This window comes from Conger conger, chromosome 15 (genome assembly GCF_963514075.1).
Source record: "Conger conger chromosome 15, fConCon1.1, whole genome shotgun sequence".
Taxonomy (NCBI): Eukaryota; Metazoa; Chordata; class Actinopteri; order Anguilliformes; family Congridae; genus Conger; species Conger conger.
The window spans coordinates 28,190,015-28,211,117 of NC_083774.1; the positions used below are offsets into that span (position 1 = coordinate 28,190,015).

At 43.9% G+C, this 21,103-nt stretch overlaps 1 protein-coding gene across 1 annotated transcript in view; it reads left to right on the forward strand.

Moving 5' to 3' along the window:
* Window positions 1–21,103, forward strand: part of LOC133111384 (NT-3 growth factor receptor-like) — a 226,899-nt gene that overhangs the window by 162,939 nt on the left and 42,857 nt on the right. Inside the window, exon 13 of the mRNA XM_061221694.1 lies at window positions 12,105–12,293. Within this exon, the coding sequence (XP_061077678.1) occupies window positions 12,105–12,293 (189 nt within the window). The remainder of the gene's footprint in view (window positions 1–12,104; window positions 12,294–21,103) is intronic.

Here is a 21,103-nt window from a genome sequence, read left to right on the forward strand (position 1 = left end):
TTCTCAGCCTGTCCTCACCTCCAGGGGGTACTTTCAGAAGAAGAAGGAAAAAAAGCTGAAAAACTTTTTGTTCCATGTTGACATTTTCCGCTTGCTATTTTTGCTTTTAAATATTGCCAATAGTGCCTTGTGAGTCATAGCAGTGCCACCCAATTCAGAGTCATTAGCTTTGCTAATGTGCCTGTGCTCTTCTCCAGTGCATATCCTACTGTCCATGCAGTACTACAGGCGAGGCAGGGACTATTTCACATACTACAGTCCACACAGTACTACATGAGAGACAGTTTCTATTTATATTACAGTCTATACAATACTGCAGGAGAGACAATGACTATTTCACACCATACATTTCATACCTATAGTCCATATAGTATTACAGAAGAAACAGTGACTATTTCATATGTATACTACGGGAGAGATTGGGACTAGTTTACACCCTATGGGCCATTAAGTACTACAGTGCTTATTTTACTCCATATGATCCACATAGTACGACTGAAATCAATATTTATAGTTAACCAAACCGATTTTAATGAGATTTTCAGGATTAATTGGAATAGCACGTTTGCCTTACCGAAAGGTTTTTCATGTATATTGGTCCCAGAGCGGCAAAACGGCGAGGCTGGGCGATTTTCCTGTTTTGAATGCAAGTGAAGTGCGGTTCGAACATTATCTCACAGACCGTATTATCATGCCAGGGAACTAATTCCTAATTTGCCATTTGGCCATAAGGAACTTCAAAAGACCAGCTCGTAAGAAACAGAGCAGGAACTTGGAGGGACAGCCGTTTTGCGTATGCATGGGCCAAGGGAAGTGGAGATCTCCCACCCTCTGTCATTGAGACAAATTGGGTCTTTCTTTAGTTTTGAGTTGGAAGTTGGCATGTAAATCCTGTAGCTTGGTCTGATGTTCTACATTTCATCTCTCGTCTTTTTTTGATTATTTGCTTGCTCTCTGGTTTTTGTGCTTTGAGTTTGTCTTCTTGGGACTATTTTGGGAATAAACATGTGGTAGTTCGGTATTTTCCTTCATTCATTTGTGTTGTGACTGTTACTTGTTAATGTCTGTAGCCTTCATTGTTTTTAAGGTAGCTGAACCCCATCTCTAGACATGGGTCTGGTTGTGAGTTGTGCATTTTGATAAAGATTGATCCAACAGGTTGCACTGCCTATCAATGAATTTGGTGATTTAACTTATAATTCATATCTTTGATAATAATGACATCAAATACATATATTTTACATGTTGGTTACATGGGTTACTTCAACTGTTAATACACAGTTTGGTATGTAGGTGTTGATGGTTAAAACTGCTTGATTCAGGAATTGCTATTTTAAACACATTTCGCTTGATTCTCACTTCCCCATCAATCTTCCCTGAAAGAGGAATGATAAATAATATCAGTTCATCATATGATTTAAGCTGCAAGCACAAACTGCCCGTTGACACTCACAGTTATTTTTGGTTTCAGGGCCGCTGTCCTGAAACCAAAATTACCAGGCCTAGCAGAGCAGAATACACATTTACAAAGAATAGCCCAACAAAATTAAATAATAATCGGTCATATATTTCTATCAAAAATATGAACATTTGTGCTTATGAACAGTAAGTATACAGTACATTAAATTATTGAATTGCATTTACAGGTGCAGTGCAATTTGTCGATACATCCGCCATAAACACTGTGTAGATCTTTGTTATGCTAGACTGTGCTCTCTCCTCTCTCATTCTCTCTTCCTATCTCTTGCTCTCTCTCGCTCTCTCCTCTCTCGTTCTCTATCTCCCTCTCCTCTCTCACTCTCTATATCCCTCTCCTCTCTCGTTCTCTCTCTTGCTCTCTCTCGCTCTCTCCTCTCTCGTTCTCTATCTCCCTCTCCTCTCTCACTCTCTATATCCCTCTCCTCTCTCGTTCTCTCTCTTGCTCTCTCAATTTTCTATTCAATTCAATATTGCTTTATTTGGCATGACTGTATACAAACAATATTTCCAAAGCAATGGAATAATATGTATATGTATGTACCGTATATAAAAATATTAAAATGTTTACAAAATAAATACATAAATAAGCAAGCCTACAGGCAATCTAAATGAATTGTTGAATGACACACACATAAGGACAGTAACAATAACAATGTTAAATATCTCTCCCTCTCTCTCCGCATTAGTGAGTCTGCTCTTGCTTCTCTGCCCTGATGGCTGTGCATTTCAGATGTGCTGCCTGTTTCCTGCACCTTAAACAAACCAATTAAAAGTCCCAGGTTCACTCAGACAGGAGCTTACTGCATAATGTGTGTGGACTACAAATTGCACTTGTGAACTATTTATTATTTATTTATCTATGCATTAATATCTTCATAGAGCCGGGTCCATCAGGGCAGTTGCACACATCGGTAGGGGAGTGGCTGTGTGTGATATATTATTTTATTTTATCCCCCCTCCCCCCCACTCTGTTCATTGCAAATGTTTGCCAGGGCTGACTTTGTTAGGGCAGACTCTGAATTTAACAGTGCCCCCTAGAGGCCCCTCCTGTTCCGGGGGATTGGTTGGGTCAGGCAGGAGGTATTGGAAGTAGCTTGAATAAGTGCTTCAGCGCAGGGTCGGTGAGGATGGCAATGATTAATCATTGTGCAGGAGCGCAGAGGCATGAGAAAGTGTACAGCTACACTCTACACATAAACACAGAATTGAACTCACAGACACAACTGTACACATACACACACAACTGTGCTCACAAACACAACTGTACTCATATTCAGCATGTTCACAAGACTGGTCTCTTTGAGAAGAACAATACGTATTCTTACTGGAAAGGGAATGTTAAAAAATGAAAAGCCCCAAAAAACTCATTTGTGAAAAGAGGAAAAATTAAGGAATAAAACCATTACATCACAAAGGTCCTCAAGCACGTACCATCTACTCTGGTTGTTGTAATAACCTTCCGTGAAGCCATGGCCTTCGCTCTTTGTTTAAGACCGGTGAAAGTGCTTTGGGACATTTTAAAGCGACCTAATTAACAGAAGTGGTCGTTTGGCAGCTCGCAATATGTAATATCCTAAAAGAGTGAAATTAATTCAGAGGTTTAAAGGCGTTTTTTTTTTGGTTGTGCCGCTGTGTGGGTTCTGCTGTCCTGTGGGATGTGTTGTAGCTGAGGAGCCAACATGGCTGCTCTCAGCTCACAGTGCTGCTGGGTCTGAACAGGACTCCGGACCCATTTTGCAAGGTCGCGCAAGGGATGTGTGGGACTGCCAAAAGGGATCCACTGGGATGAACCAAAACCTCTGCTTTACTTGTGTGAACAGCTGCGAGTGTGCTACCAGCTTAGGGGGACATTTTGTGCTGCACTACCAGTGTGCCTTCACAAGGGCTGTTGCTTTTGACGTGCGTATTTTCGGCAGTTGCTGCTGAGCTCCATGTCCACACATTCTCGCAAGGCGCTGTGTATTTTGACATGTCGAGGGGTTTTACTTCAGGTTTTGCTGGTTTCGTTGCGCACTAGAGTTCTGGTCACTACCCTGCTGAAAAATGCTATGTTTTGAAACAGCTGGTAGCTGGTCCGCTTGTTATGTCTGCACACTGGGTTATCAGTGATGCACTGAGTTATCGCATTGTTCTACTATGCTGCAATCATTTTATTATGCCTGAGTGATGGGTATTGAATTACGTTGCTCTGATCTGGAGTGATTGCGAATGCAGTGGTAAACAGACGTTGTGTTGATGCCATCCTTTCGAACACAATACAGCTCATACCCTGCTAGACCAGCATTGGCCATACAGGCACCAGCACTGGAGCATAGCCCTCTGGTCACTAGTGCAGTGTACCTGCTTCAGCTACGCGTACTGTGCCCTCCTCTAGCGAAGTGACTGTGCAGCTCAGCCGGCAGACTGCACGGTGAGAGAGAAATGACTGCAGGCAGAATGCACTTAAGAGGAGAGCGAACGCAGTAAAATGTTAATTCAACTCCTACAGAGTACATATGGTCCCTATTGGACTCTGTTAAGTTGAATTAACACCGGACATTTTGCTGTGTTGACTACACTCTCTCTCGAAATGACATCCCAGCATTGGGATTTACCATCCATCCATCCATCCATTATCCGAACCTGCTTATCCTGAACAGGGTCACAGGGGGGCTGGAGCCTATCCCAGCATACATTGGGCGAAAGGCAGGAATACACCCTGGACAGGTCGCCAGTCCATCGCAGGGCACACACTCCATTCACTCACACACTCATACCTACGGGCAATTTAGACTCTCCAATCAGCCTAACCTGCATGTCTTTGGACTGTGGGAGGAAACCAGAGTACCCGGAGGAAACCCACGCAGACACGGGGAGAACATGCAAACTCCACACAGAGAGGCCCCGGCCGACGGGGATTCGAACCCAGGACCTCCTTGCTGTGAGGCGGCAGTGCTACCCACTGCACCATCCGTGCCGCCCTATTGGGATTTACCTCCAAATTAAATTAACTTGGACATTTCCAAATGGGAAAATAATTTCCTTGAATTATTTATTTTTTAATTAGTTTTTTTTTGATGTGGAGATTTAATGCATGTGTTAATTATTTAATGGTAATTGCAGGGTGGCACAGCAGTTTCAGCAAAGCCACCCACGGAACCCTTCTGTCCGCCATTTTCAGCAGGGAAATGTGCTCCGCTCTGCCTTCCTTCATCAACCCACCGCATCAGTGTGTCACACGACCCCTCCCCCCGCCGCCTGCACTTTCAGCTTGCCGTGATTGACAGGCGCCATGATTGACAGGCGTGTGGAGAGAGAGGTGGACTCTGAGCAGCCTGACAGTCCGACCTACATACTGGGCACCAGCCAATCGCAGTAAACGGAACATGACGCCCGTCAGGCTTGTGGACACCTATCCCAAAACAAACAAGTTATTTTCGGGGAAAAAAAAATATGGTAACACTTTATCTAACAGCCCGTTATTTACCTAGTACTTACTAAGTATCAGGTACTTATTACGTAGCTATTTCGATTTCAGAAGTAAGTACTATGAAACAGGTTATACAACGTACTTGCATAGTATATGGTTGTAACCTAATGATTACGCAAGTAGCTGTGTACTCATCCAGTAAATACTATGTCATTAACGGGCTGTAAAATAAAGCATTACCAAAATAATAATAATAATAATAACAATAATAATTGATTCTTTTATAGCACAGCACAGGCTGCTTTTGTATATGTTTGCTTTATGCCGACAGGTAGAAAGCAGAGAGGGTAGCAGATAGAGAAAGGACTGCAGCGTTGTCATGTAGGTGTCATGACAGGGGATTGAACCTCCACCTGCACCGGGGAACTCACATATTCAATTCTGTCACAAAGACACTTTACAGCGTAGCAAACACCAGGCCCGAACTGCCAAGTGAAGTAAAAAACTCTCTAGTGGGGAGAAAAACCCTCAGACAGTGGTGAGAGAGAACTCCCCGGTGGGAAGAAATCTCAGGAGGAACCCAGCTCATCAGAGGAGCCCATCCTCTGCTGGCCGGCAAGGCGTAATGGTAGATGGATATAACAAACAGCTACCCTAATCCCCTTGCCAATTAATTTATTTGTTGTTGTTTTTCTTTTTCATTCTCTTTGTACAAACAAACCATTTGTTATAAGGAATCCTTACCCGGACAGGTTCACAGGGTCTAGCCCAAAACACATGGGAAGCTCAGAGCAAACCATACTATTTAATGAAACGGGGGGTAAAGGACTGTGGAAGACCTCGTAGATGTTGAAACGTCTGTCTTTTCCCCCGTTCCATTTTGTTCTGAGGCTTCCATGTGCTCCAGCATTCCTTAGTGTATTCTGTGCTTGTCCCTGCGACTCCGGGTAAGGGGTCCTTACAGCTTTATGGTCCTGGCTGTTCTGCAGCTTTTAATCCTCTCATAGTTAACTGGCTTGACATGCATTGGAGCTCTTCCTTTAAACCATTTGCTGTGTATGAATGCCTGGAACGGCAGAACCTCATATTGGGGCTTTGCAGTTCCCTGTCCTCTGTGATTGGGTCAGTTATACTGTGGTGTGAAGAATCTGATAATTTCATGATGGTTTTGATTGTAGCAGTCAGTCAGGTTGCTTAATGACTGATCTAGCGATGAACTGGTCTGATGCTTTCGTATTCAGTTATTATTAGGTTGGTCGGTTAATGAGTTGATAGATTGTTTCACAAATGTAATTATTGATTGACTAATTGACAATTTGTGGTCTATATTTTGATTGATTAGGTTGATTAATTAAGGAATGTTAGTTGGTTTGTTATGTCATTATATAGGTTATTTCATTACATATATTGTTGATCGGATGGTTGCTGAATTTATGTATTAATTGGCTAGTTAATTGATTATTGGCAGCTTTGGTACAGTAGATGTTTTCTTGGAAGCTTGGTAAATTGGTGGTTGGTTGGTTGATTGATTGGCCCCTTGGTCAGTTGATTGGTTGGCTGATTGGTTGGCCACTTCGTCAGTTGGTTGGTTGGTTGATTCATTGATTGGCCGCTTGGTCAGTTGGTTGGTTGGTTGATTGATTGGCCGCTTGGTCAGTCAGTCGGTTGGTTGGTTGATTGATTGGTTGTTTGGTCAGTTGATTGGTAGGTTGATCATTTGAATCACAAACCCGCAGCCCCCTGAAAACAGAGCTCGGCTCTCCGGAGCCAGGCTGCAGCGATACCAGCGCAGCGGGAGGTTTCCACGGTAACAGGCTTTGTTTGATCAGTGCACTGCTTCGCTGTGCAAGCCACTGGAAGACACGCTCTCCGCATGTGGCCTCTGATGTGATCGGTGAAGCTTCTCACACGGCTCCCGTAATTACACGCGTTTCTGCAGTCATGTTCCCATATCGGAAATAAAGCCTCACAAATTCACACAATTATTCATTAAGAAGTTTCACGATTCACCTTTCCCTCTTGAAACATTTTTAATGTGTCGGTATAAGAGCCCCGTTTATATTTCTTGCCAGTGCTTCTTTGATTTAAATTAAGTACTCTGTTAAAAATCCCTGTAAAAAAGGTGAAAAGACTGGCAGCAAGTTTGCCAGTGAAAAGGGAGAAAAAAAACTATACATTTTATTGGATTTATTGGATAGTGTGTTTTTGCCGTTTCTCTACATTATGGTGTTTTGGAAGAACTATGAAATCCTGTACATTTTTACAAATGTTTCACCATAGAAATACTATGTTTTACACTGGTTAATGGATTATCTGGAAGAATGGTTTCTTCCCTTCATTTCTAGGAGGGATCATCAAATCACGGTTCTCGAGGTCCGCAAACTGCTGTTTTTCCACCCTCCCTTTACCAGGTTTGATGTCTGGCCAGTAGCACTAATTGTTCAGCTGGGAGAATTACCAGGGAGAAAAGAAAACCGGGGCCAGAGTTGGATTCGAGACTCCAGATTTGATGATTGTTCATTTGTGGACTAGTTGACTTCCTGTACATCATTTGTGTACGCAGCAGGCAGTCATGAGCAGGGCTGCTCGCAGAGTCCAGATTTCCCCCACACCGTCCGTTCCCTACAGCCGACACGTTTCCTCAAGCTATTTGGGTGAAGTACCGCACTCAGGGGTACGAAAGCAAGAGCTCCACCTGGGAATCGCACCCGGTGCTTAACAGAGCGGTCATTTAATTAGCAGCTCACGCAGCGGTGCAGTGTCGGTGTGGAAGGTACAGTAATAGGCCTCTGGTTCTACAGTCGCTGCCCACACCGTAATTTCCCCTGGGGGCAGAAGCTCGTTCCATTCCATGGGAGAGGCGGCCGCAAAGAACACGTCATTAGGCCACCGATTACCGAACGCTAGCTACTATCTGTCAGTTTTCTCTGTCAGTCGCAATGGACCTTTTAATGGCGAGCAAGGGATTGCGCAAAAAAAGCAAATGACCGATGTGGCTTGAAAAGCACTCAGGTTTAGGCTCCAGTTCAATCTCGATGTTGATTAAAGTGGGTTAGCGTACTTAAGTTACCCATGAAATCCAGGGCCATGTGGCGCCATCTATATTTCCTTCCCCAACAATATTGTGGACCCCATATAGGCCTGTTGTCTCTTCTTTTGAAAAACATATGCCTTGACATCAGCTTGTCCTATGAAATGCATCAAACAACAAATAGCTGACTATTAAAAGAGGTCCATCCATGTGTTGAGAAGGTGCTAGAGACCTGTCAATCTTATGAGTGTACGAGCAGCTAGGAAAGGGAAAGATGTGAAGATGTGCAGCATGTTTAAGGAACGGGCCTTGTATCTCCAAGGCTGTAGTTTTGAGTCCCAGGTTGTACCGTTGAGGAAGGCACTTGACCTGAATCACTTCAGTAAATTTCCCTGCTGTATGAGTGGATCGCATGCCAATAACGGGAGCTGTTTATATCACTCAGGAGCGGAGCATCTGCCAAGAACCCGAAACGCGACGTGTATGAAATTTAATGTTATGTAATGGAGCCGCCCGTTGCTGCAGAAGTGACGTTATTGATTGACAAGCGGATTTCCATGCGAGGATGCGGCTGAACGCACAAATCGGCTGAAATGTGAACTCTGTGGTGTGTCTTAAAGAGGTGGATCCAATTCTGATGCCACACTTGGCTGGATAGCGGGACGGAGGGGGTCATAGTTTCATACTCTGAGTGCACTGTGCTGTGTTGTCTGTTCTTGGAGCTTTTAGTAGTGGGCTCATTTTTAGCCATGTGCTCAATTTGAAAAAGACTTTGGAGTAATAGTTGACCAGAGCCTATCAGGTTCTAGTCACTGTGCTGTAGTAGCAGGATGCTTGGTTGCATAGCTAAAAACATTGAATATAAATCCAAGGAAGTTGTACTTCTGTTGTATAATACCTTTGTCTAACTCTGCTTTGAGTACTGTGTGGAGTTCAGGGGACCATAGTACAACAAAGATATAGAGGCTTTGGAAAAGGAAAACTAAATTGGTTCCTGGCATGAAAGATACAAGTGATGAGGAAACTCTTCAAGCTGAGTAAAGATGACTTGGGGGTAATTAGATTGAGGCATTTCAACTAATAAAACGGATTAACAAAGTGAACTATGAGCAATTCCTCTAGTTGAGTTCTGTCAGTAGAATGAGGGGGCATAATTGGAAATGAGCTAAAGCTAAATTCTGCACCTTATCAGGAAGTATTCACACAGAGAGTAGAAACTATGTGGAATAGCTTGCCAGGTCATGTAGTAGAGCAGGGTGGCCAATTCCAGTCCTGGAGGGCTGGTGTGTTTGCAGGTTTGTGTTTCCACCAATTAATCTGGCTAAATAAGCTAATTGGCCGTATACACCAACACTAGTTCACTGCGATTAAATCAGTAAAACCGTCTCATACAGGGGTAGAAGAACAGTGTCTGACTGTCATTAAAGTGCTCATCGAGTAATGTAGCTAAAATATCAGATGGCATAACTGTCAAATCAAATGCCAATTAAGTAATTAAGGCTAGCGGTTGGCATGAAAAGCAGAAGACAGATACGGCCCTCATTGCCCACGCCCAGGCTGAAACTGGGGGTTTTCAAGACCAGGATTCATAGGGTGCTGGGTAGTGGACACTATTTTGTTTGTGCCAGTGAGCACTAGGTACCCTTTAGTGGTATAAACAGTTCCCCGTGATTCCACAGAAGAACTCTGCCTAGTAATGGTTCTTTGTCTGGGAGCTTTCACACTTCACAGCTGTGATAGAGGGCTCCGTAAAGAAGGAAAAATGGTTTCTTTATGGAGAGTGTAGGGAAATGGTGAGCATTGTTGGGCTGAGTGGCCTGTTCCCATCATTATATAAAAGTTGTGCTTTGAGGCAAGTTGAGTTTGTCTGATTACTGTTTCCCCAATGGAAAGTTTGAATATTGGTGGTGGAGGCAGAATGCTCCCTCTGAGTAAATTTTGGCGGTTGTGTTGCTGCGCCGTTATCTTTTCACACAATTCCTGTTGATCATGTTTGTCTTTTTGATGTCTGTTCATCTTTTTGTTAATCCGCTGCCCAATCTTTCAATTATTTGAACAGGCCTTCAATCACGTCTGTGTACATTTGTACCCGCCAGCGTAGTATCATGTTTCGTTTTCAATCAAAAGTTTCTATTCCTTTGTGTGAGTCATGTGTCAAATAACCGAATTGCAATCGGTAGAGCCGCTATATACACTGTATTAGTGTATAATAATTGTCTATATAAGATGTTTAATTTAATTAATTAAACACACTGCAGTCATGTTCCTTACAGGTAGAAATCAATACATTTATAGATATTTGATAGAATTTCAGTTTAACCCTAGAAGAGTACATTTTTTTGGAGTATTTTTTTAAGTCACTGTTCAAGTCATTGCTTCAAGAGTTAAGTGAAAGAATCATATTTAGTGCTTTTTATGTGGGCAACAGACCCCTTTTGCACGTATGCAAAGGCTCACAGGCACATCTTTGCCAACCGCTGGCCTAAATTGCATGGTGTCTCATGTGAAAATGAGGCCTTGTGAAAGCAAGGTAGCAAAGCTTATAAAAGCACAATCACAGTCTTCACAGTCTTTGAGGCTGTGCACATCACAGTCCCAGAAATGCCATTATATAAGAACATTACATCAGCATTATAACACCCTTATAAAAGCTTTATAAACCCATTATAGGTTTAATTAAAAGAAATATCAAATTAAATATTTACAATGACCACAAAAGTGGCAAACTTTTAATTTGTATCCATAATTAATGTATACCGGATGTACTTTATGAATATTTAACTTATTTCCGTTTACATTTGTTGCACTATAGCTTTCAGCTCTACTGCTTTCTGGCCTGCAAAAGAAAAGCACAGGAAATTACATCATCATTTCGTTCTGACTGATCCACTGAACGGGGGTGGGGTGGGGGGGGTGGTTGTGTGCTATGTACGTGTAAGCAGACCCATGCCATCCTCGTTAGAGGAAGGGGGTCATCGGGGGTGACGCCGCAGAAGTCCAGCGGAGACTCATAATTCCCAGTGACTTCATTACAGCCTTTGATTCGGACGGGAACTCGAATCGCCACTCGGAACGGAGTCAATTAACCGCCATTGAAAAGCTCCCCCTGGCCCTTGGGACCGCAGACGTCCGAGGCTACGAGAAGCACCGCGCTTTAATGAAAAAAGAACGGGCGGGTGTTTGTTAAAAGACCTTGCAGTCTCGCCCCGCTTTGGACTCGGGAACTAATTTGCCTTCAGCGGGCTCTGAGCGGACGGTTTCTGCACGGTTGAAACCCAAGGTCAGACCGGCGGGTTGCGGTCAGGCTCGTATTTAGGCGACGGCGGCGGTTTGTTGAAGTTAGCGGGATGCGGCGCTCCGGCCTGCCCGGAGATAATTCTTATGCTAACAGATGGGTCTGTCTGCTCGAGAGGCAATTTATTGCTTTCAGATGAATGTCTAATAAATAATGAATGCCCGTGCTCGTGTGTTTACCCTGCATTCTGTTCAGATTAAATTGGAGCAATGTCACTGGGGTAATGGCACCCCTTTGTCTGGTGAAATCTTTTACTCAAAGCCTCATGATTGTTTCTCTCTTCTTCTCTTTCTCTCCAGCTCTTACCCTTCTCTATCTCTGTCCCTCCCTCACTCAATCTCTCTTCCTCTTTTCCCCTTTTCTTCTCTATCTCCATCTTTTCTCACCCCCTCTTTTACCCCTTTCTCCCCTGTCTTGATCTCGTAATCTCTCTTCCAGTCTTCCCCCTTTTCTTCCCAATCTCTCCCCATCCATCTCTCTCTCCCTCTCCCTTTCTTTTGTGCCCTCTCCCTCCTTTACTCTCCCTCTGTCTCTCTCTCCCCTCTTTCTGTCTTTCACTCTCTCTCCCTCCTTTACTCCCCCTCTCAATTGAGTTCAATTCAAATAAGCTTTGTTGGCATGATAAGGGTATACTTACATTGCCAACGCATACCCTGACTAAACAGAATGAACAAATAGGCAATAACAAATTGAACTACAATAAACATACAGACGATCTACGACACATACAGTTGGTAATAGAGCTGTGAATGATCTTTCTTTATTTTGCTTTTTGCTGTCATTGTTACTCACTATGCCTATATTGTGGCAAGTGGCAATATATTATAGTGCCGAATCTAGACTCATTTATAGTACTACAATCTACAGTGTATCCCCTCTCTCTCTCTCAGGTCCCGTAGCTGTGATAAGTGGTGAGGAGGACTCGGCCAGCCCGCTGCACCACGTCAATCACGGCATCATCAGCCCGTGCTCGCTGGACGCCGGCCCGGACGCCGTGGTCATCGGCATGACCCGCATCCCCGTGGTGGAGAACCCGCAGTACTTCAGACATGGGCACAACTGCAACAAACCTGCCACCTGTGAGTACACCGCATGACCCGTCAGCTCAAAAACAACCACCTGTGAGAATACCTCATGACCCGTCAGCTCAAACACAACCACCTGTGAGTGCAATGCACGACCCGTCAGCTCAAACACAACCACCTGTGAGAACACCGTATGACCCGTCAGCTCAAACACAACCACCTGTGAGAACACCTCATGCCCCGTCAGCTCAAACACAACCACTTGTGAGTGCAATGCATGACCCGTCAGCTCAAACACAACCACCTGTGAGAGCACCTCATGACCCGTCAGCTCAAACACAACCACCTGTGAGTGCAATGCACGACCCGTCAGCTCAAACACAACCACCTGTGAGTGCAATGCATGACCCGTCAGCTCAAACACAACCACCTGTGAGAGCACCTCATGACCCGTCAGCTCAAACACAACCACCTGTGAGTGCAATGCATGACCCGTCAGCTCAAACACAACCACCTGTGAGAATACCTCATGACCCGTCAGCTCAAACACAACCACCTGTGAGAGCACCTCATGACCCGTCAGCTCAAACACAACCACCTGTGAGTGCAATGCATGACCCGTCAGCTCAAACACAACGACTCGACTGAATTTTCTGAAAGTTTGTGAAAGTTCTATTCTCGCCCGACGTAGATTGTGGTCATTCACCTTAGCAAATATATATATATGCACTCCAGTCGGCCAAAGTATAAACAAAAATGTCGCTCCAACTAGCGACATCCCTTGCAGGTTGTTGGTTGTTGTGTCGCTGGTCTATGGACTGGCCTTAACACAATCACACTGTGCAGGGTGGGCAGGGCCAGGTGGTTTGTCTTATGGGCCTCTTCCTTACTCTTAACATGAAAAAGAATTCATAGCTGGATGGAGTTTGGTTCTGTCGAAACTCAGCTTAGAGTACACTGAGAAAAAAGTGTTCTTTGTCTTCATAGAGGAACCCTTTTTAGTGCTTTATGGAACCCTCTATCATAGGGGTGATCGTGTGAATGCTCCAAGACAAATAACCATTTAGCCTGAGAAAGAACCCTCAAACTAGATATAGGGTCCTTCTATGGAATCACAGGGTTTCTTTAGGAACCATTTTTTCCGGGAGTGTAGGTACTACTTGCTTCAGGGCAACACATCTCATTTAGACTATGTTATTGATATTAGTGTTTTTTTTTTGTTTTTTTTCAACCTTTATTTGACAAGGAAGTCACATTGAGATTAAAAACCTAGCCAAGGGTCAAATAGCAGCATAAAATTACAAAATCATAATCCATTACGATACTATACATTATCTATGTAGGTATACAGGTATTATAATTCATACAATATGACAGAACACAACACATGGCTACAGTGAATTTAACACATCAGTGTTACTTAAAGCAGTCGCATTTATTTAATGTAGTCTTTACACAAGTTTATTCTCTCCAGTTTGGGAGGCACCGGATTCTGCACTGGACTATTGGCTGGGTGCTTGCCGATTGCCGAGGCAGAAGTTTGTTCTGCCCGGTTATCCAGGGCCGAGGGCGGGCTTACTCTTTTGTCCTCCAGTGGTTGGCTCTCCTCTGGCCCCGCCCCCATACTGTGTTAAAACAAGCCACGCCCACTCCCCTCCCAAAGGGATCTGAGATTAAATGAGCTGAGTCCAATGAACTTACTCATCTACCCTGTGAAAAAGGAAGGGAAAAAATGAAATGGGTTTTGATTAATTACCCGGGACTTGGATCTGCTTCCTCAACCCCCTACTGTGGGTGTGGATTATGCGGCTGAAGTCTCTCTCCATCGCTCCCCGCAGCGGATTTCCTGGCTTTAGCGCCTCTCCACATAGTTCTAAATGCAAAATTTGTTGGCTCTTATAATTCATCTGCCCTCCATATTGAATTTATTTATTTCGTCCTGGTTAGAGATCTCTCCATCTGCCTACGTCCATCTTTGGCTGCAGGATTTTAGTTTGGGCAGGCAGTAGTCCGGGGTGTTGAGGTTCAGTGTTCAACCTCGCTAACTGCAGTCCGGGGTGTTCAGGCTGCCTTCAGGCTTGCTGGTTGGAGCCCGGGGTGTTCAGGCTCGAAGGCTGAAGGCTGAAGTTTTTAAGCTTGGGGTCCAGACTGTCTGAAGACTGAAGTTTTTCAGCTTGGGGAGCAGACTTGGTGATTGAAGGCCAGGATGTTTTGACAGACTGGGCCATTGACATTTTCTCTTGCTGCTCTTGCAGCTCAGCTGTTTTCTCCCTAAGTTTGCAGCTGACGGATCCCAAAGTGCCGTATTGATTATGGACCACTTTGATCTCTTTGCTCTGACTTTTAAAAGCCTTCCAACCTCCTCCTAAAAATAGGGCAAAGCAGTGAATGAGGTTTGTGAGAAACCTTCAAGAGAAGAAAGGATTTCTGTTCGCCAGTACAGCAGTTTCTTTTCAGTTTTGATCTATGCTTTGTATAAGAAGTTTTACCTATTCCTGAAAGCTTGGTTTTTGGTGACATTTCGCTGCAAAGTAAAGAACAAAGAACAAAGAACCTTTGGAAACACATAAAGCTGACACTTTTTAGCAAATATTCTTGTTTTGTTCATAGTCGTATCTAGGTGAATACCAAATCCTGATTTGTTCACTCTGATTCTAGTCTTAGAATATTTAATTAACCAATAACAACTGCAAAATAAATGTCTAAACACATATACTGTATACTCTACAATATGCACGCAGTGAACATATGCTAAAATTCTTTGTCAAAATGCGAAACCATCTGCTTGCGTAAAACTTGAAACTTTTCAAATTAACTTGAAAATTGCAATCCGTACATGTCGGTAAATGTGTCTAAATATAAGAAATGAGCCTATTCTGGTTCGTAGTGTTATACAGAATTTTCCAGAATTCAAGATTTCCGGTTAACCATCATTATGAGATGTGCTATTATATTTGAAATTCAATGAGAAGTGAGAAATTCAAGACTGATCCAGAATGCCATTTTAAATGTAAAGAAACACACAACCCCTGGTCGCTCTTTGTAAAGAAACACCAACATTTTCCTGACATTTACATTTTAAGATCACCCACGCCATTTTATGTATGATATATTCTCCTTTCTTTCACCAGGGTAATCCCATTGAGATTAATATCTCTTTCCCGAGTGGGATTGAGCCAAGAAGAGCAGCGGTACTTATAGTCTCAGACGCAACAATAAAACACATCGAGACAACAATCGAGCTGAAAGTGCTGTACAACAGAAGCGCAAAGGAGAAATGCAAGCAAATTATCGATTTAAATGGCCACAGTCATCGACGGACTCTGATTCCATAGACTTTATAATAGCTTTAAATTCGGCATTCACTGCTGGCCTTGCCTGGAGGGTAACTAGGTCTTGATGTTTATACTCACTGACTGTTTTGTGCAGAGGGTGCTGAAGACGTCTACATTCTTTCCTAGCTCTGCCTGAGTTTTAGGAACGGTCATAAGCGCAGTGCCTGAGACCATAACCCGTAAGTGCCGCATTTCTGGGCCATAAAGAAACATAGCCGGGGAGAACGGCCTTATATATAAAAACATACCAGTGACAAAGCCGACCAGGGAAACTGTTGGGTCTCTTGCAGGCTCTGAGGGATATGTAGTATAAATATACATCTCAGGATTCCTCCTACTCTTTTGAAACGGAATGAGAATCCCTGGCTGCAGTTTCTGTTCTTTCCAGCGATTACTTGACTGCTTTGTAAGACCGTCTTTTTGGCAGAAGGCATCTTGACAGGCGAGTGGTACCACGAGCTGCCACTGCCTGTTTCTGTGGTTTGTACATCTGCTGGCCGTGTCCATATCTCTTTCAACTGTGCTCTGTTCTGTATAGAGGACATGTAGGCCGGCCCACGCAGATCTTTCCCCACTGTGGGAAACGACTACAATAAGCAAAGCCTATGAGAAATCTCAATAGTGGTAAAGGGGTGTGATAAGCCAGCCTGGTTCAGCTCTACAGTGGAAAGGGGTATAATGAGCCAGCCTGGTTCAGTTCTACAGTGGTAAAGGGCTATAATGAGCCAGCCTGGTTCAGCTCTACAGTGGGAAAAGGGTATAAGGAGCCAGCCTGGTTCAGCTCTACAGTGGGAAAGGGGTATTCTATACAGAGCTGGCTACCAAAATCCGGACCAGACCAGAACCCAAATCTGTCACATTTTGCTGCCAACTTTTGGTTCTTGCAGCGTGTATAAATAAATCAACACAAAATAAATAAGTAAACGACTTCACTTTCAGCCAATTATGCCCTCCATCTCCATCTGCACGTTGGAATAAAACGGTCTAATGCATTCAGTCAGCCCACACAGTCCTGTCTGAATGTCCGCAAAGTAAAAGGTTTGGCTTCACTTTTCTAAAGTGGACAGTGATAAAAAAATGCAATACTTGCAATGTGAATGTCATCCAAGTCTGGAAACACTTCCAACTTGATTAAACACGGAATGATTCATGGATTCAATTTAGTTAAGGCAGAAGAACTGCACCATATTTCACTGCTGAAAAAAACATGTCCACCATTGGCATTTGTCATAATAATAATAATAATAATAATAATAATACAATTTATGGGTGAAGAAATATAATTGAAGACAATTAAATTAGTCCCTTTTTTGCAGTAGGGACAAAAATATATATGTATATTTGAAGTAGCAATATCCAGCCCTATTTATCAGCCAGCCTGGTGAGAGATGTGTGAATGCCATGTCTGGGTAAGACTGAATCCTCTCAGAATGGGCCCAGATCCACACATTTCTGTAGAATTAAAAATGAACTTACAGTGAGCCAGAAGCAAACAAAAGAGACGATATTAATGCTTCCAGCAAATTATACCAGGCCTGGTGGCTGGGAGACGGCACATTAATCTGTTGAACAGCGAGCGGGTTTCTCGTGGAGTAATGCCAGGGTTTGAGATGGAAATGGTAGCAGGTAAAAGGTACCTCCTGTGTCTCCTGGATCTGTGGTCAGCTGGTACAATGAGCCCCGCCCAGCTGTCAGTAATGCACTGATTCGATAAGAAGGAAGTTAGGACGTTGTGTTTATCTCTGATAAAGAATAAATAACTGCTGCCATTCATTGTCCATTAGGAAAGGCATCCATTTTTTGTCCTCAAAGTGGCTTTTTTATAATCCATCACAACTGAGCCCCGTCCATCTGGTCAAGAGGTCCAGGCTGTCGGACCTGCTGGGGTCTCTTCTTCATCCTGCCCTCCTTGTTTTTGCCCACACTGCGAAAACCGAAACATAATTCAATCTCAACAAGTATTTTAATACTTATATTGATACTTAAAATCATATTTCTTTTACCTTTTTGCTAAATAAGACTAAAATATTGCCAATGTGGTGAGACCGTTTGACTAATTTGCAGATTTGCCAATGGAATAAGATCATTTCACTTGTCAAGCAAACAGCAACTTAAAACAAGTGACATAAGAGGAAAAAAAGATGCGTCTTATTACAAGACTGCTTGTGAGGAAAGACATTTTTTCCAGTACCTGTCATTCAGCCAGGGTGGAGCAGGATGTTCAGCCCAAAATGGAGTACTGTTGGAGCGTGCGGATAGGCCCCGTGATCTGAGATCAAATCAGGGAAACGCTTGCTTAGCTGCAGCATCACACAGTTAAGGAGGGTGCAGTTAGGTGAGATCTAAATCATGTCCTTCACTAGTGCCCCCCACTGGTTAACTGGTTAATGGGCACCTGGCAGAGGGGTTCGGCAGAAAGGGGGGGCTTCATCTTGGCCAAGCTTCCTGGTCTCAATATGCCCCATTGTATAGCAATCACTAGCCACTAACAATATCGATTGATTGATAATTGTATGATTTTAAAAGTGAATATGTGATTATTCATCTTTGCATCATCCTGTATTTGTCACACTGTGTGACGAACATTTTCAGATTGCATACCGCCCACGTAGGGTATTTTCCATGATTTAGCACCCAGGCACAGCTGATGCACAGTTTGACATGGAGAAAGATCTCATTTTGTCAACGATGACACGGGGTATAAAATCGCACACCTAAAACATTTTTAAGGTCTGCACCGAAGCAATGTAAAAAACAGCCAGCAAAAAGTTTTCGTGCAAAGTTTTAATTTGTCTTTCAGTGAAAGTGCAGAAGGATTACGGCCCTGATAACGAGGCCGGTTTGTCCCCCAGGCAAAGCTAATCAGTTAGAGTGCACTGGAAAGAGAGGCTCCTGTAATCCTCCCTGTCTTATGAGGACATTAACCCAACTGGGGACCTCCTTCATTTCCAGCAAGATCCCAGACTTGGAACACAAAGTTTACGGATTTAAGACTGTCGCCGGAGTGGAGAAATTCACCATGAGATTTTCTCGTGAGAGTCTCCTCTCGCCCCCTCGCTCGGTATTTTTGCCATCTGAGCTGAGTCACAAATGTGGCAGTTTAGAGGTGAAGTATGAACCCCCACCCCCGGTAAAAGAAACACTCAAAAAAGAAAAGACATTTTAAGCCTCGTTCTACCTTTTCTCTCTTTTTTTTCCCCACCATTTCTTGCTTTTTTTCTTTCTCTTTCCCTCCCTCACCACCTTCCACAAATACCCGTGCAATTTCAGCGAGGCTGACATCTTACCATTATCTTACCTGATTTTCACACCTTCTCCAAACCTCTCCTCGCTTTCAGACTGAACCCCTTTCTGCAACGGCAGCTGTGGTGACGGGGCAGTGGAGAGAAAGTTAGAGACGGAGGATTTGAGGACACTTCCTGGAAAGAATAACGAGGAAACACTTTGAACTGCAGAGTAACGAGATTAAAGGAAGAAAATGCGTATCCGCGAATGTCGGTTAGTCATCCAAAGTTTCACAGATGCTTGAACAAATGAGTTGCATATTCATTTAAATGCAACGGAGACCTCGTTGTATTAAAATGTAACATACAGTAAGGCCATTCCGTCGACATGCAGGGGCCACTGGAAACTTCCGGAAGCAAAAACTTTGTACCCCCCCCCCAGAGAACATTGCTCTTCTTCTGTGCTGGGTTTGGGACCATCCAGAGCCTTTTCAGAGTTTGCAATTTGCTGCCTTTACCGATGGTCACAGAGACATTTCACGTCTGGAATTCACATTTCCGGAATGTCTCGGCCCTGTCTCAATGCAGAAGTAATAATGAGCTTAGCTTAATCCCTTCACTGAAGGCAAGGGCAAGGCAAGGATAAAAACGCAGAAACTATGCATGATTGAATGCCCCAAAAAGAGCGGAAATATGTTCAAAGGCAAATAAGAATCGGAAGGGGAAGGCGAGCAACCTTTAAAAGGGAACATTTTTGATATTTATGAGGTGTTTTTCTGAGCCCTGTAATAAATGGAGGCTCCGCGTGAGCCTGCGCTCATCTCTGAACAGCTTTTATCACTCACAAGCAACTACAGGCATCTCCACTTCCCTCTGATATATACCTTTTTTACATTATTTATCGGCTGGTCAGATGTTTTTTATTGAAGTTCACAGCTTACGTTTTGACACATTATGTATTTATAAACCTCCCTGTTTACTGGAGAATCTCGGGATGAGTGCCCTAACCCTAACCCTAACCCTAACCCCTACCCAGGGACTGAACTGGCAACCCTCTTGGTGTAAAAAGTACACTCCACTGAGGGTCATGTCCATCTACTGAACACACCCCTATACTGACAATGTCCCTCTATTAGCCACACCTCTCTGCTCACAATGTCCCTCTATTGGCCACACCCCTCTACTGTCAATGTCGCTCAATTGGCCACACCCCTCTACTGTCAATGTCGCTCAATTGGCCACCCCCCTCTATGACAATGTCCCTCTATTGGCCACACCCCTCTACTGATAATGTCCCTCAATTGGCCACCCCCCTCTATGACAATGTCCCTCTATTGACCACGCCCCTCTTCTCACAATGTCTCTCTATTGGCCACACTCCTCTACTGACAATGTCCCTCTATTGTCCATACCCCTCTGCTGGTTGTTGGCATGGTAACACAAAGCACTCCCTCCCGCTAACTGCAAAGCTGCCAGTCGTGATCTAAACTGCGACAAAGGGCGCACGTCTATCAGGTAAATAAGCGTCGCTGTCAGGTAGACCTGCGCACATTTCAGATAAACCTGCGGGCGCTTCAGATAAACCTGTATGTAAATGAGCAGGAGAGCGGCGCAGACACACGGGACTCAGAAGTGAGTGAATTCTTCAGCGAAGACCGTGCCGTGGGAGCGCATTAATCACCACATCACAGGGTAGCTCCTTAGTCTCTCCGTCTCGCTGCGCTAACCGTGAGCGCCCTCTGTGGCGTGACGCTAACTTTAACACAACGCTCATTTCTCTCCCGTCTGCTGGCGACGCCGACCGTGAAGCCACAGTTCTGGTTGGCTCGTCGTATTGATTGTCTAGGTGTCTTTGCAGAAATACAACCCTGCCAATCGGTGGTCTCGGCTTGTCTGCCAATCGGCAATCTGAGGCTCTCGGCCAATCGGTGTTGTTTCTTTTTGTGTGTTTTTTTTTTGTTCGCCGTTTTGTCGCGTGCAGCTTCCAGTTCATTTCAGCCTTTATGGCTCTGTTTTCCTCTCCAAGACGAAATCTAATAACCTTGAGCACGTAGTACCCACAGCTGCTCTTACGTTTGTTATGTCTCTGTATGCTTTTGCAATGTAAGCGTACACTTACCGTGCCAATAAAGCTTATTTGAATTTTGCTGTCAGTATTTAATTGTTAAAATGGCTGAACACAGACCTGTATTTAACAGTGTGATGAGGATACTCTGGAATCACAATGTGGGTATCTTCCCCAAATGCTGATTTAGTTTTTAATTCACTAGTTATAGTCACAAATATCATGTCCAGTTTGTGATGC